General features: G+C 44.4%; 1 protein-coding gene across 1 annotated transcript in view; it reads left to right on the top strand.

Annotated features, from left to right (window-relative positions):
• The first annotated feature begins 2,617 nt into the window (after positions 1-2,617).
• Positions 2,618-16,737, top strand: part of AIF1L (allograft inflammatory factor 1 like) — a 37,784-nt gene continuing 23,664 nt past the window's right edge. Inside the window, exons 1-2 of the mRNA XM_007475162.3 lie at positions 2,618-2,878; positions 3,151-3,212. Coding sequence (XP_007475224.1) covers positions 2,836-2,878; positions 3,151-3,212 — 105 coding nt within the window. The 5' untranslated portion in view covers positions 2,618-2,835. The remainder of the gene's footprint in view (positions 2,879-3,150; positions 3,213-16,737) is intronic.

Genomic DNA, 16,737 nt, shown 5'->3' on the forward strand with positions numbered 1-16,737 from the left:
ACTTTGAAGTCACATGAGATTCTATTGTCAATGAACTGATTTCCTTCAAGAAATCACTTTCCCTGCCACTCCAGGGTGGAGAGCAGGACAGCTGTTCAACATCTGGTTAGTAACACCACACAATTGCTGAGGTCAGGAAAAGAAGTTCCTTACTGCCCCTGAATGGCAGTAAGATGTAGGAAGGCTGGATTTACATAACCAGCCAGTCTGGGCCAAGAAGAGGCAGAAGTTCCAGGCTATAAGAATCTGAATTCTACCCTGATATTGCTATTCTGCTTGTGTTCACTGCTTTCCTCTCACCATCAACTATCATAACCCACAGATAGAATTGTTCCTACCAATTCTCAGTACTAGAAATCATCTCTTCCTGTAAGCCTCTAATATTTCTATAAAGAAAAGAACCTAAGAGTCCTAACCTCCTGCCCATCTCCAGAGAATCAGGATGTTTATAAGAACATCAATGTGAGTAGAAAGAGGCTTGAACCTGGAGTCAGAGGACTTGAGTTGCAATTATCTCTCATCCTTACCAAAAGTGTGACTTGAAAACCAAGTCTTCCCTAGACCTCAGTTTCCTCATCTGTAGAAGGAAGGAGTTGGATTAGATGACCACTGAGGTCCCTGACATAGTTCTAGACACAGAAGCCTTATATCAAACAGTAATGTCTCATACTTCTTTAATAATAGCTCATTTCCATAAAACTTGAAGGCTTACAAAGTCCTTTCCTCATACAGTCCTGTGAAGTAGGTATTGAAGGCATTAGCAACACCACTTGATGAAGAAACTGAGGCTTATCTTGCTCAACAGGGTCAAATGAAGCACAATGAGTTCTGTAGTTGTTCAGTAGTGCCTGACTCTTTGTGACCTCATTTGGGGCTTTCTTGGCAAAGATACTGAAATGGTTTAACCATTTCTTCCTCCAACTCATTTTACAGAAGAGGAAACTGAGTCAGGCAGGGTTATATTGATATGGGCATTGTACCCACTGAAGCTCAGGCAAGCCATTATCAGGAAAACTCTTTTGCTCCCTTATATCCTCGTGACTCCTATCCTAAAAACATCCAAGGACTCTTGAGATGATTGCCCTCCTTTGATCCTTTTTAAGATTTAAGATGGACAAAGAGATGCACCTCCAGGATACACCTCAATTCTATCAGGCTACATCTCGATTCTATCAGACCACATCTCAGACATCTGCCTGTCCCCTAAAACTAAGGAATCTTTCATGAGGGTCACTCCCTATGTCTCCAGGCAGACCCCAGTCAGATGACAAACTCCTCCACGGAATGCCTGAGTGGCTACCACTCTTGAATCACGTCCACACTATGATACATTTATTTTAAGAGTATAAAATCCCCAGAATTGATGGGTTCTGGGAGCAGCTTCCCATCTTGCTATTCCACCTATACCATCCTCTGGGCCATTCTCAACATTACCTTCTAAATTAATAAATTTCTCTTTTTATTTTTAAGCTAAGTTTTGGCATCTTGCATTCTTGCAGAAAGGTATCCTTCCTGAACCCAAGGGGTGCACCTCTCACCCCCATAACAATATGACTTGTCCAGGGTCACAGTTAGTGTCTAAGGTCAAATTTGAACTCTGGTCTTCTTGGCCAAGTACTCTATCCACTGTGCCACCTAGCTCCTTGAGAGTGAAACTATCACCCTCATTTTAGAGATAAAGAAACAAACTCAGGTCACTCAGAGAGCAGTGAAGTAACTTGGACACCAAGCTGATGAATATCAAAGTTGGGATGTGAAAATAGCTCTTTCCAGATTCCAAGACCAACACATTTTCCACCTCACCAGGTGGAAACTCTCTTTTTGCCCCAAAGAAGAGTTGAAGTATATTTTGCATATGCTCTCCCATGGGTCCTCACCACAAGCAAGCAAGGATTTCACAGTCAGGGAAACTGAGGCTCAGCACCCTGATTTGTTCAGTTACCCCATTAATCAAATAAGCAAGCAACATTTAAGTGCCTACTAGGTACCAAGCATGCTAAGTGCTGGGGATACAAAAAGAAGGAAAAGGCACAAATCCTCACCTTCAAGGAGCTTACTATCTAATGGAGACAACATGCAAACAGTTATATAGAGAACGAGCTATATGCAATGTAAATAGGAGCTAGTTAAAGAGAAGCCGCTGGAATAAAGAGGGGTTAGGGAAGGCTTCCTGTAGAAGGTGGGATTTTCTTTGGGACTTAAAGGAAGTCAAGAAGGTCAGTAGTGAGAGCGGACAGATAGAGAGCCCAGGCATGGGAAATACCCAGAGAGAATGTCCAGAGCTGAGAGATGGAGTGTCTTGACTATCCACCCCCCACCCCAAGCCTTTTACAGATTTCCCGACCCAGCATTCCTTCTAGATTTACTGTAGACTATATGCCTACTCTTGTGGCCGGCACCCTTCAATCCTTCAGGAATCTGTGACCTCAGAACTCCCGCATGCCTTCCCCTTGGGTCTATACAGGGGATCCTGGTGGTGGTGGTGACCGGGTAAGGGTTGCAGCTTGTGGTCAGACAAGGGTTAAAACTTCCCTCTGGCTCGGAGGGCATCAACAGGTTGAGGCGGGCTGGGCTGGTTTCTGCATTTTTCCCTTTTCTCCAGCAGAGGGTCTGGGCTGTCTCAGTTGTCCTACATAATAGTTGCATTCAAAAGAGGCTGGGCTGGGCTGGGTTGCCTTGGAAGGGGGGACGGGGGCGGGGAGGGGGGTGTGCCCGGAGCACTGCCGGTCCCTCCACCCTTCTGCTGCCCCCATCCACTGCCGCCTCTGACCGCAGGAGTCCACAGCCCACTCCACTGACTCTCCTCTGGAGCTTTCACACCAGAGAACCAGAAAGATGGATTTCGGCATGTCTGTTGCCCTGAGCAAGAGATTCCAAGGTAAAAGAATCTCTCTCTGGCTTCGCGTCCCCCTTGCCCCTCCCCCGCAGCACCTACCTCCATCCTCCCCCCACCTCCATCCCGCCTCGGACACCTGCCTATCCCAAAGCCAGTTCCCAGAGTCCTCAAACTTTCTGAGGCTTGCGTGAGGGTTTCCAAGTTAACTTTTTACAGTCTGGGAAGTTTGGGGAGAGCGAGTCATGCCTCTTGGAAGAAATGAGCACCTTCCTCAGCTCCCTTCAAAACTACCCTGTCTTCTTTGTTTTCTACAGGAGGGAAAGCATTCGGCTTGCTGAAAGCCCGGCAGGGGAGGAGGCTAGAGGAAATTAACCGGGTAAGAAAGCCATTGGCTGCCTCTAGGTGGCTCGGAAAACTTCTCTCTGATCGATACGTCGGGCAGACGGTGGGTCAGGGCTGGCTCGCGATGGGAGACGGTCGCCTTGCTTTTTCTCTTTCCCCCTAAGCGCAGTGTATATTTTGCCCCCTTGGGGCTACCATCCTGGAACCTCTTCCTGAACCTTATCTGTGTCTTCCCTTGGGAAATATTTGTGTCTCCTCTGGAAAGGAGCTTGGAATCTGCCTCCATCCTCATTTGCAACCTAAAAATTTCTTTGATCTCTCCTTTTTACTTCCTCCTCCTTTATTCCTGCGGCCGTCCTCGGAACCGAGATGGGAATAGATCTATGCCCACCCCAGCACCCTCACATAAACTCCTCTTCCACATGTTTCTTCACCTTATTTTCTAAACATAAGCTCAACTGACCCTTTCCTCAGGGCTTTCTCCCAATTTGCTCAAGGTCACTGAAGTTTCAGGTTGCAAATTGTTAATTTCTAACCAAGAAAAGTTGGGGCAGGGATAGACCATTCGTGGTGAGTGAGGTTCTGTCTTTTCCTTGGTCAGGAAACAAGGCATTTCAAGAGAAAAACTCCCAACCTGAGTGCAAATGTCTTAAAGGCCAATTTAACAGTCATAAAGATCATAGAAAAATAGATCAGGATAGAATTTGGAACAACAACAAAAAAAGTTTGAGCTGGATTAGACCTTAGATATGCCATGGGACTTCCTTTAACATCTAGGGAAACTGAGGTCCACAGAATGGGCCCAAATGATTTGGCTAAGGTCACCCAGAGCTGGGTCCAGAATCCAGGTCTCCTTACTTTGAGACTGTAGCTCTTTTAGACTTCCTGGACTAAATGCATATTCTGGTTTCTAGATGTTGAATGCCCCTCCTGTCCTCTTTTCCCTCCCACATCCACATGCTGGATTCCGGGGGTATCTTTGATTACTTCCCCCACTCCCAAGCTCTCATCTCTATGCCTCATTCATAGCTTTTAGAGGAACTTCCCCTTGCCACCAGGGCAAGGGTTGAGATATCTTACCTGATAGGTTTAAGAAAAAGGAATTTTCTTTCTTTTCTTTTATCAGAGTTTATATAAGAAAGTCCTTTTAACACTAAAGAAGAAAATGAAGTTTAATCTTGTGGTGGGGGTGGGGAGGAGATGCCTGACAGCCATAATTTCAATGAAAGGACGAGGTTTTAACTAGGAAAAGATAACCCCTACCCCCACTAGAGAAAACCTCAAATTCTGCCTGAATAATGATGATGATAATAATAGCTAGAATTTGTATAGTGCTTTAAGGTTTTGCAAAGCGCTTTCTGAATAAGAATTCTGTTAGGGCGGGCAGTATAAAAGTCCTTAACATTTCCATTTTATTTTTTTAATTTATTATATCCAATTAATTTAGAATATTTTCCATGGTACATGATTCATATTCTTTCCCTCCCCTCCCCTCCTCCATCCCCTAGCCAAGGAGGTGTTCTACTGGGTTTTACATAACATTTCCATTTTAGAGATAAGAATTATCTTCAGAGATATGAAATGACTTGCCCAGGACCACACCACTAGTAGTTTTTAGAGCAGAGGTTCTGGTTATAGTGTTCCAGTTCCAGGTCTTCAAGCTCTATGCAACTCGCACTTCCCATCCCTCCCTCCAAAAACCTGACCCCCTCCCCGAATATATCTTTACCCCCCATGCTAGATTACAAAGACACTGGGGCCTGCTCCCCGAAGTCTGCCCTTCTGTCCTCACTCCATAGAATCGGAGCTGGACAGTGTGCTCCCACAAGGCACAGGTGGCAATGCTTCCTAATGTACATGGCTGTTTGTATTGTTGTCCATCCTAGGCCAATGTGGTATGGGATTCTTCCCTTAGACACTAGACTAGATTTTGGGAAACAGAAGGATTTCTAGAGTTTCTAGGCCTGTCCTGGGTCCCCCAGGCCTCTGAATAACTTGATCCACCCTCTGCCCCTCAGAGCCCTTCTTCCTTGGAAAGGGGAGTCAGAAAGGGTGCCCAGGGCCCTGCTGGAAGATGCTTCCGTTCATCCTCAGGTCAGCCCTGCTGTGGGGTTGCCTGGCAGGTCATCAGGAAGATCCTGCCAGACTCATACTCATTCTTGGATCTGGAGGAGGCCGCTGGACAGGATCCTGGGGCTTTAACCTCTTCCAGGTCCCAGTGGGGCTGCTCCAGGCCGGGCTTGAATTACATGCTGGATGAGTCCACCCAAAGCCAGCAGGACCCTGAGCATTTGGCTGCTGAAGTCAGGACTGGAGAAACAATGGAGGGGGGCAGGCTTAGCTGGCTGTTTCCTGAGCCAACCACACCCTCCCGGGATCTGGGGTGGGCTGGAATGGGGTGGGAGTCCTGAAACCAGGAATCTTCCCAGTAGAAGGGATTTAGGGATTAAAAAATAATCCCTTCCCCCATACCTTCTTAGAGATGAGGAAACTGAGGTTAGGTTACTTGCCCAAGGTCACACCTAGAGGGAGGGATGGAGGCTGGCTTGGGGGAAAGGGGAGAGATTTGGATTTGGGCGACCCAAGTGGCCTGTACCCTTGAATGGGGTCAAGATGAGGAAATCTGTTAGTGAGACCTTTGGTTGAGCTTCTGGAGCTGGTCCCATCCCGTGTTTATTTGTCTCTTTCTCCCTGACCTGAGGGTGTGGCCTGGGCTCAACCTAACCTGGAACTCTGGTTTTGTAATTCTAGGGGCCAAGCCCTCATCACCTGAGCCCCAAACATGCCCACATGGAGCAGCAGCTCTCTGTCACCACAGAAGCTGCTGTGTTGGGAATGTAGGCTAGGAGGTGGCTTTGTACCCCCTAGTACTTGACTAGGGTGAGTTGATAGTCAAGGATCAATTGTGAGCTGCATGACAAGTTCTACAATGAGTGGGGGGGGGGTCAGTCCCCCCAAAGGACTTTCTATTTTGCACCGTGCTTAGAGATGAGCTAAATGATGGTTACAACATTCAGAATACTGGAATCTAAGAAATGTTTATACAAAAACCTTTCCTGTGGGCTCCTTTGGCATGCTTGTGGATAGTTGGAGTGATATGGTGGCTTATCAAGGAATGGCTGTATTGTTGGGGTTGTTACCTATAAAATTCTTTTGGGTCTGCTTATTTTTTCTATATCAGTCCATATAAATTTTCCCATGTTACTCTGAATTCCTGGAATTTGCTATTTCTTCCTGGATGATAATATTCCATTACATTCTTGCCCAAGGTTGTTTTCACTCATTCGTCCGTTGATGAATATTTAGAGTACTAAATTTATAGGCTGCCAAAAGCTCTATAGTAGAAGCAAATCTTTCAATGGTACAGAAAAAAAAAAGAATTTTTCGTCTAGGGAGCAAAAAGAAGTAGCTAAAAAAGGAAGCCAGTGGCTGGTCTGCTTCTTCCCCAAACCCTGAGCTCCTCCTAGATCTCTCCACCAATACCTTTGTGTCATATGGTTAGTTGGCACAACAAAGTTGATTTGAGGTTATGTATTATGCCAGTTGCCCCAGAATAGTTTGCACTATCCTGGCCCCTATATTCCTAGTTATGTACCAAATGAGTCTGGAGGCAGTTTCACAAAGAGCCTCCATAGACCTCAGGGAGACTGGAAGGGATTCTTATTCAAGTACAATTGCTTTAATGTCTTTTATTTTGCCTTTTTTTTTTGGTAAACCCTTACCTTCTGTCTTGGAATTAATATTGTGTTTGGTTCCAAGACAGATGGGCAATGGAGGTTAAGTGACTTGCCCAGGATCACACAGCTAGAAAGTATCTGAGGTCAAATTTGAACCCAGGACCTCTCATCTCTAGGCCTGGATCTCTATCCACAGAGCCACTCAGCTGAAGGGCCTCCCAACTCCCCTGAGATTCTATGAATGTACAAACTCATCTCCTTCTCTCCCCTCTACTTTTAAGAACTGAGCCCCCCACCACAATGTGGGAAGGGGATGTGTACACTGGGCCAATGGCCTGTTGAAAGGGGCACCCAGCCACCCTAGCCTGCTCTGGAGAAGAAAAGAGATCATTGTGAGAGGAAGCACCTTTAATTCTTTTATTTATTTATTTTGAATAAAACCTTTACTTTCTGTCTTGGAATCAATCCTGTGTATTGGCTCCAAGGCAGTAAGGGCTAGGCAATGGGGGTCAAGTGACTTGCCCAGGGTCACCCAGCTAGGAAGTGTCTGAGGCCACATTTGAACCTAGGACCTCCCATCTCTAGGCCTGGCTCTCCACTGAGCCACCCAGCTGCCCCCAAGCACCTTTAATTCTGACCTGAATGGGCAGTCTCTGTTTGGTACCTAGCCTGTTGGGTTGGAGACACTGGGCTGCTCCATACCCTGGAGGGTAAGCCTGGTGTGGGAGCTCTCCAAAGAACCCTTCCTTGTAGAGTAGGCTCCATCCCCAGCCTGCTTTGCTCCCAGCCCCAGGACCTGTGGGGTTTCAGTGACTCAGGGCTCCAAGTCACAAAACTGATAAACAGATAGATAAAAATAGAACCGTCCACCATGGGGACTTTGGGGTGGGGGAATCTGGTCCCCAGTTTGTGGGATGGCCATGTGGTTATTTTACAGCTTCTTCCTCTTTTCTCCTGAGCAAGCCGGCGACCCTCCCTTCTGCTGTCCTGCCCGGGGACAGTCCAGCCCTCCACTTCTGTTTTTATTTTCTCACTGTGTGTATTTTGTCTAAAGGACTGGAGATTAGGGCCTGAGTGCGGCTCCCCACTCCCCCCACATAGCTGACATTCTCCACAGCCCAGATGACAGGAAAGGGGCGACCCCAGGCCAGCCAGGTCCAGCCTTATATGGGAAAGGGAGAAAATTGCTCAGCCTTCCCACAGGGCCCTGGAGGCTCGGAGATGGTGTGGGCAGAGCTTTAGAATGCCCAGGCTGCCTCTGCTGAGGTTGGGGAAGATATTGTAGTAGAGTGAAAAGGGTCATTGGACCTGGTATCAGAGGATCTGGGTTCAAATCCCAGTTCTGTTCATTGCTAAGTGTCCTTTGGTAAGTCACATCCTCATTGGCAAAATAAGGGGCGAGGAGGAAGGGAAGGGAGATCGGATCTAAGTCTCCACCAGCGCCAAGGAGAGGAAAACCTTCAGGGTAGCATTTGTCTGGCTTTTGTAGAGTCATGGTCTGCCCCAGCTCTGGTTCACCAGCCTTGCGCTTACACAGTGCTCTCTTGCTTACAAGGATAAGCATCTCTGGCCCCAGGCCAGCCCCATACTCCTGGGCCCTCCTGAGTGGTTGAAAGGACTTTTAAAAGTTTACGCCCACCTTATTTCTGGAGGGTCCCTTTAGAATGAAAGTCACCGAACACCTGGGCACACACACGCTATCGAGAGCTGGGCACAACCACCGGAGTGTGGGGACATGCCTCGAGAGGGGGGGGGTCTGCAGCTGGACCCGGGAAGACTGGGGGCCTCCCAGTGCCACCCCGCAAATGTGCCCAACTGGCATGGCAAAAACACCCTTCTCTCTTCTCTTCCTTAATATATTATAAGGGCGATGTCTGATAAGCTGCCACGTGAGCCCCAGATACGGTGTCACCACCAAAGGTTCAGCCGGCCTTGGCCGCCCGGGGGCCGAGTCATGGGGAGCTGAAGATGGAATTTCTTTGGGGTTTGAGTCATTTGCATAATTGGTTGTTTTTCCTCTCATTCTGACCATTGGCAAGAGCATTAGGTCCTCTCAAGGAAAGAGCTTCCACGGGGCATGTGAGATCCCTGGTCAGGGCTCTCATAATGCAGCAGGCGCTACCCAAAGGCAAGGAATAGGGTTCTCCTAGAAGCTTCTGTGCGGCACCAGGCTGAACTGGGGGTCCAAGTTCTCGGCCCACTGGATCATGAGCCCCTTTGGATGGAGTCCAGGCCATGACTGCCTTCCACAACATTCTGCCATACTCTTCCCTCCCCGGGACAGAACCAGACCAGGCAGGGGCTGGAGGCTGCACACAGGCACAAGGTAGAGTTCAGAAGAGTCAGCCAAGTCAGGAAGGAACGGGCAGCCACCTAGGAAAAGTCTAGGTCGGCAGAGTCTAGTAATAGCTCATAGAATCAGTCGATAAAAATGCCACTAGTGGAGCACTGGGTGACTCAGTAGACAAAGAGCCAGGCCCAGAGACGAGAGGTCCTGGGTTCAAATATGGCCTCAGACACGTCCCAGCTGTGTGACCCTGGGCAAGTCACTTGACCCCCATTGCCTAGCCCTTACCTCTCTTCTGCCTTGGATCCCATACTTAATCATCCAGATCAAATTGCTTACTCTCTCTGAGAGGGGGGAAGAAAAGGAGGTAGGGAGGGAGACAATTTTGATCTTATAATTTCAGAAAACACATATAATTGGGAAATTAAAAAAAAAAGAACCTATACATAATATTGATTTTAAGATCAAAGGTAAAGATTTGTTTTGGGTGTGTTTTTTTTTAATGTCACCAGCAAGGTGAATGCAGATGGCAGAGTCATCGGCCAATATTACATTGTTTTCTGGACCCACAAGCATTCATCTTCACCGGGATAAGATCAGAGGGCCACAGGTGGACTCTAGAAAGGAGTCCCGGAAGGTCCTCATATCAAATAGTGTCCCATAAATCACTAAATCCTAGAACTCTAGAAGATCTCAAAAGTCATCCAGTTCATCTCTTGCCCAGAGTCTGAAGGCCTTCTGGGACATTTTTTTTTTATATATAACCCTTACCTTCCCTCTTGGAGTCAATACTGTGTATTGGCTCCAAGGCAGAAGAGTGGTAAGGGTTAGGCAATGGGGGTCAAGTGACTTTCCCAGGGTCACACAGCTGGGAAGTGTCTGAGGCCAGATTTGAACCCAGGACCTCCCCTCTCTGGGCCTGGTTCTCAATCCACTGAGCTACCCAGCTGCCCCCCCTTCTGGGACATTTCTATGAGTAAATAACTAATCTCTTGTGGGAATTCTGCAGAGTGCAGGTACACCTCTTTACTATAGTAATTGTTGTTCAGTCATGTCTGACTCTTTATGACCCCATCTGGGGTTTTCTTGGCAAAGATATAGAGTGGTTTGCCATTTCCTTCTTTAATTGATTTGACAGAGAGAGAAATTGAGGCCAATGGGGTGAAGTGACTGACCCAGGATCACCTGGCTCCTAAGTATGAAGGTTAGATTGGAACTCAGGTCTTCCTGACTGCAGGTCCGATGCTCCATCTACTACATTACTTAGCTGCCCTTCAATAATAATAATAGAATTTATATTGCACTCATTGCTTAGTATAGATTGGTTCTAATTCCATTCTACAGTCCCAGAAACTGAACCCAATTTCCTTTCTTCTTTGGACGCATAACTAATATCAGAGCCAGGGTTCAAACTCAGATCTCTCCCGTTCTAGGTCCTGTGCCTTTTTCACTATGCCACAGTGACCTCAGTGTCTGAGGCCACATTTGAACCCAGGACCTCTCCTCTCTAGGCCCAGCTCTCTATCCATTGAGTCACCTAGTTGCCCCATTAGTGACGTTTCTATTGACTGATTTTATGACCTATTACTAGTCTTTGCCACCCTAGACTTAGGGAGCTGCTGGTTCCTTCCTGACTTAGCTGACTTTTCTGACCTCTACATGCTCAGTAAAGTGAGTGTTGGACTGCATGGTCCCTGAGGTTATCCCAGCCATCACCTACGTTCGATGCTCTCCTACACCTCTCCTTATATATATAAATTTATATATAAAAATATAAATAAATGTAATAAATAAATTGCTCTTTTTTAAAAAAATTAAACTCTTACCTTCTGCCTTGGAATCAAAACTATGTTGGTTCCAAGTCAGAAGAGGGATAAGGGCTAGGCAATGGGGGTTAAGTGACTTGCCCAAGGTCACCCAGCTAGGAAGTATCTGAGACCAGATTTGAACCCAAGACCTCCCATCTTTAGGTCCAGTGCTCCATCTACTAAGCTACCCAGCTGCCCCCTCCATTGCTTTTAACATCCCTTTTACGACTTTTGAGTATGGTCCCATGTTGGCCATCAGAGGAAACTCTAGAGACCAGAGCTACAAGTTTCCTGCCTTCCAACACCAACTTTTAGTTTTGTCATTGAAGGTAAAAATGCTCCATGTTTCTCTTTTTTCATTTTGTAAGCAGATCCTCAAGCAGTACTGGAGGCATTAGAAGATGCAGCTAGATAGCACAAAGACCTAGAGGCAGGAGATCCTGGGTTCAAATCTGTCCTCAAGAAACTTTCTAGCTGTGTGACCCTGGACAAGTCTCTTAACCCTGATTGCCTAGCCCTTGCTGCGATTCTGTCTTTGAATTGATACAAGACAGCAGGTAAGGGTTTAAAAAAAAAGATGCAGCTTCCCTGGAATGCATCCTTTTCCTGGTACTCTCAAACTCTGGATAACTTAACTAACCCAGGGCTCCTAGAGCAAGGAAGAAGCAATGGGGATGGGGGCTAGGCAGGGAAACTGCACTGGTTTGGTTTCAGATTCAAATTCTGCCACAGTATGAATAAATAATTTCCCCGTCTCGGTGATATAGCTAGTAATACCTTCTGTATTTTTTCTGGTGAATAATGATAGCGTTGACATTGTTGGTGGAGTTGTGAACTAATAAAACTGTAATGGAGGGTATAAAACTGCAAACCCTTTGATCCTGTAATACCACTACTGGGTCTATATCTCAAGGAGATAATAAAAAAGGGGGAAGGACCTCCTCATACAAAAATATTGATAGCAGCAGTTTTTGTGGTGAAAAAGAACTGGAAATTGAAGGGCTGTCCATCCAGGGGAATGGCTGCACAAATTGTGGTGTGTGATGGTTATGGAATATTATTGTGCTGTAAGGAATGCTAAACAGGATGATTTCAGAATGAGCTGGAAAGATCTGCAGGAACTGATGCAGAGTGAAATAAGCAAAACCAGGAGAACATTATCCGCAGTAACAGCAATATTGTGGAATGATCAAATGTGATAGACATGGCTACTCCCAGCAATAAAACGATCTAGAACAATGCTGAAGGATTTATGAAGGGGAATGCTCTCCACCTCCAGGAGAGAACTGTTGGAGTTGTCTTTCACATCAGTGTATTTGTGGCTTTATTTTGAAGGTTTTGGTTATGTATGAGTGTGCTCTTCTATCAATGACCAATATGAAAATGTGTTTTGCAGGAAAATAAAATTTTAATTTAATTTAATTTTTAAAAATAGTGATTGCACTGATACAGCCCTGGAAGGCTTATAGAGCACTTGACCTATACTCGCTCTTCACAACAAACCTCATAAGACAGGTATTACCATTATTCCCACTTTACTCCCTGAGAGGTCTAGTGACTGTAAAAATTAAAATTAACCATCAATAATAAAAATATTATATTTTAAGAGATTTATTAATGCTCATTAGAAACAAAGGAATAAAAGAGTAACAAAATAAAAACCACCTGCCCATGGCTAAGCAGCCTGTTCAAAAACCCCGCTTACCACCACCATGGTCGCTGACAGGAAGCAAAGAGGCCAGACCAGGAATGCCCACTGAATTTATCTCTTGTCTACAGAAAGTAAGAAATGACAGGAAGTCAGTGGGCTCCCAGGAAATGTAGTTTTTAGGGTAACAGATTTCCAAGTACACATGACCTGCCCAGGGTCACTTAGCTAAATGCCTTCATGCATGATTTGAATTTAGTACCCCAAGGATGATTGCTTAAGACTGAGAATCAAGTCACTTAAGTCAAGTGAAATTTCTGCTGAATCCTTTTACCCCCGCTATTTTTGCTTCATTTATTCATTCACTCACTCATGTTGTTAAATACTTTCCTTCTGTCTTAGTATCAATTCTAAGACAGAAAAGCAGCAAGGGCTAGGCAATGAGGGGAAGTGACTTGCTCAGAGTCTCACAGCTAGAAAGTGTCTGAAGTCAAATTTGAACCCAGGTCCTCTGGACCTCAAGCCTGATGCTTCATTCACTGTGCTACCTAGCTATCCTTATGTATTTCTTAAAAATGTTTTATTATCATTTTTTTGAAGCATCACTCTCCTTTACCAGTGATTCCTCTCACCCCTATTAAAACACTGTTGTTTTTTTTAAACCCTTACCTTCCGTCTTATAATCAATACTGTATCTTGGCTCCAAGGCAGATGAGAGGTAAGGGCTAGGCAATGGGAGTCAAATGACTTGCCCAGGGTCACACAGCTTGGAAGTGTCTGAGGCCAGATTTGAACCCAGGTCCTCCCATTTCTAGGTCTGGCTCTCAATCCACTGAGCTACCCAGCTGCCCCCAGAACACTCTGTTTTGTATAATCCTCAAGAGATAAAAACCAACATATTAACCATACCTAGAAATATATGTCTCTACACCGCCTTGCCAAGAGGCTAGAGGCATGCTTCACTGTCTTCCTGCTTTTTGTGGAAACCATTCTCTTTAGGGAAGACAGAGATCTAAAGGAGAAAGGAAGGTGGAATACGGGCTACTATGAAGATACTTGTACCACTCAGCAGTTTTCAGAGCACTATGATATATATTATCATATTCAATCCTGTAGAAGCACATAAAATACCTTTCTTAGTTTCTCAAGAAATATATTTCTGGAAACATGAACCAAATAACTTTGGAAAACTTATGTGTAAATTTGTTGTTGGAATAAAATAAAGATAAAATCAAAACAAAACAAAACAAAAGAAATACATCTCTGGGGACAATTAGAAAGTACAGTGGATATAGTGCCAGGCCTAGAGTTAAGAGAAACTGGGTTCAAATCTGGCTTTAAGATACTTCCTATCCATGTGACCCCTGGCAAGTGACTTAACCCTGATTATCTAGCCCTTGCTGTTTTTCTATCTTAGAAATGATACTAAGCCAGAAGGTAAAAGGTTGTTTAGGTAAGATGATTTTTTAAAATAGAAAAGGGAGGGGGGGGGGGTAGCTGGGTGGTTCAGTGGATTGAGAGCCAAACCTAGAGATGGAAGGTCCTGGGTTCAAATGTGACCTCATTTCCCAGCTGTGTGATCCTGGGCAAGTCGCTTATTCCCCATTACCTAGCCCTTACTGCTCTTCTGCATTAGAACCAATACACAGTATTGATTCCAAGACAGATGGTAAGGGTTGTTTTTGTTGTTTATGCTCCCTTCCTTATTTTTATTATTATTAAAGGACTAGGCAATGGAAGTCAAGCAACTTGCCTAAGCACACACAGCCAAGAGGTGTCTGAGGTCACATTTGAACCCAAGACCTTCCAACTCCAGATTTGGCTTTCCACCTAGTCAGCTAGCTGTCCCCTTCCCTTCCTTATTTTTAGTTCTTTTTTAAGGTAAGGGTTTAAAAAAAAAGTAGGAAATAAATAATATCTCTCTAAAGGCCTTTACAGACTTGTGGGGGGAGGAGGGAGGAACCCATGGAAAAGAGAGTGTGATGGGATAAAAGAACAAAATGCTTTTTCTTCAGAAAATAAAGATGATAACAAGGTTTAACTGCACATTTTCCAACCTTGAAGTATTTTGGTTATTGGTCCATTTGAGGGAAGGTTGCTCTTTTAGCTGTCCATCTGAAGTGATTGCCACTTTTGTTTTTAAACCCTTACCTTCCACCTTAGAATTACTACTGTGCATTGATTCCAAGACTGAAGGTTGGTAAGGGCTAGGCAATGGTGGTTAAGTGACTTAATCAGGGCTACGCAGCTAGGAAGTGTCTGAGGCCAGATTTGAACCCAGGATGTCCTATCTCTAAGCCTGGCTCTCTATCCACTGAGCCACTTTGATGCGCTTCTATAGTGAGAAAGAATTAAGACATCTATTGGAAGTGGTGCTTTATCCTAAAGGAATAGGATAGTGATGTGGATACCATCCCTTCTGGAATGTTAAACCTAGATTGTATTTTAAGATTTCTTTTCCTTGTTCCAGATTCCTACAAGTATTACCTGAAATCTTCTTGTTTAGTCATGCCCAGGGGCAATGTGAGTCTCTGCCAGTCTGGGCATATACTTTGGGGCATGGATATACAATGAGAAATTAAATTGCTTCTGGCAGACCTGAACCTAAATTGCTGAATACTGTATTAGTATTAATATTTTTCTTCAATGCCCTTGTTTTACAGTGTAACTGCAAAAAATGTGGGTTTCACAACTGTGAATTGCCAAAACTGTAAAGATGATTTTTAGTGTCTTGATTTAATCAAAAATAAGTGGTCGCCATGGGGAAAATTCCCAAATATGAAAATGCCCGTCAGCTGTGTTTTATGGAGATTTTAATTAATACAAATGAAGGAATTAAGGAAAGGGAGAGAGAGAAAATAAGAGAAATATAGTATGAAGGGCCTAAGCCATTTGGCCTAGGCCTGAGCCATTAGAGAGACTAATCAGTCTTTAATCACTCACCACAAGATTTGTCCCAAGCAAAACTTCAGTCCTTCACTGAAATCCTCAACTCCTGAACTGAGTTCAGAGACCCAGCTCCCCCAACTAGTCCAAACTCCAACTAAAAAATTCCACCTTGAGCTCCTTCCTTTTAAAGAAAATTTTCTCTTGTGTCACCTCCCCTAAATTTTTACATCTACCAATCACAGTAGATGTTTTCCCCAGGACTGACCATTCTTAGTTCACATCTTCTTTTGTTATCACCTTCTCTGGGTTGACTAAAAGTTGCTTGACCTTTTAGTGATTAATTTAACCTTTATAGGTACTTAGCACCCTTTTGTATTAGATCTAAAAATAGACCTAGCTTAAGGTTCTAGCTTTACTATAAGTATGAGTTAGGGACTTTTTCATTGTTCCATAAGTAGTTTTACAACTTTATCTTCCCCAAAGGCACTGTCTGAGCAGGGTGGAGTAATTTTAAAGTTCCCAATACATTCCTGATCAAGTACCTTCATTTGTTACAATAAGGGAATAGCCTTAATCAAATGTTCTAAGGTACAGTCTGAGCAGTTTTAAGATTCACAACAGATGAGAAAACTGATTCCATTTAGGGTTAAGTCACTTGCCCACAGTCACATAGCTAGGAAGTGTCTGAGGCCAGATTTGTTGGTTTATGATCTTTCCATTAGATTGTTGTAGTTACTATGTATATTGCTTTCTTGGCTTGGATATACAATGAGAAATTAAATTGCTTCTGGCAGACCTGAACCTAAATTGTTGAATACTGTATTAGTATTAATATTTTTTCTTCAATGCCCTTGTTTTACAATGTAACTGTGAAAAATGTGGGTCTCAAGACTGGGTTTCAGCTTACTTCACTTTGTATCAGTTCATTTCATGCTTCTCCATTCATAGTATCTATCTTTCCAAGCACAGGCGTGGAGTCAGGAAGATCTGAATTCAAATTTGACCTCAGACATTTACTAAGTAAGCTGTGTGACCCTGAGCAAATCACTTTACTCTAATTTGCCGCAGTTTAGTCATCTACAAAATGAGCTGAAGAAGGAAATGCTAAAACATTTCAGTATCTTTGCTGGGAAAAACTTTTCCTGTCACAAAGAGTTGGACACAACTGAAAAAACTGAACAACATACACATATGTATGTGTCATGTGTATGTACTTATTTGTATATTTATTGATTACTTATATATCTTGA

The sequence above is a fragment of the Monodelphis domestica genome, chromosome 1 (assembly GCF_027887165.1).
Source record: "Monodelphis domestica isolate mMonDom1 chromosome 1, mMonDom1.pri, whole genome shotgun sequence".
Taxonomy (NCBI): Eukaryota; Metazoa; Chordata; class Mammalia; order Didelphimorphia; family Didelphidae; genus Monodelphis; species Monodelphis domestica.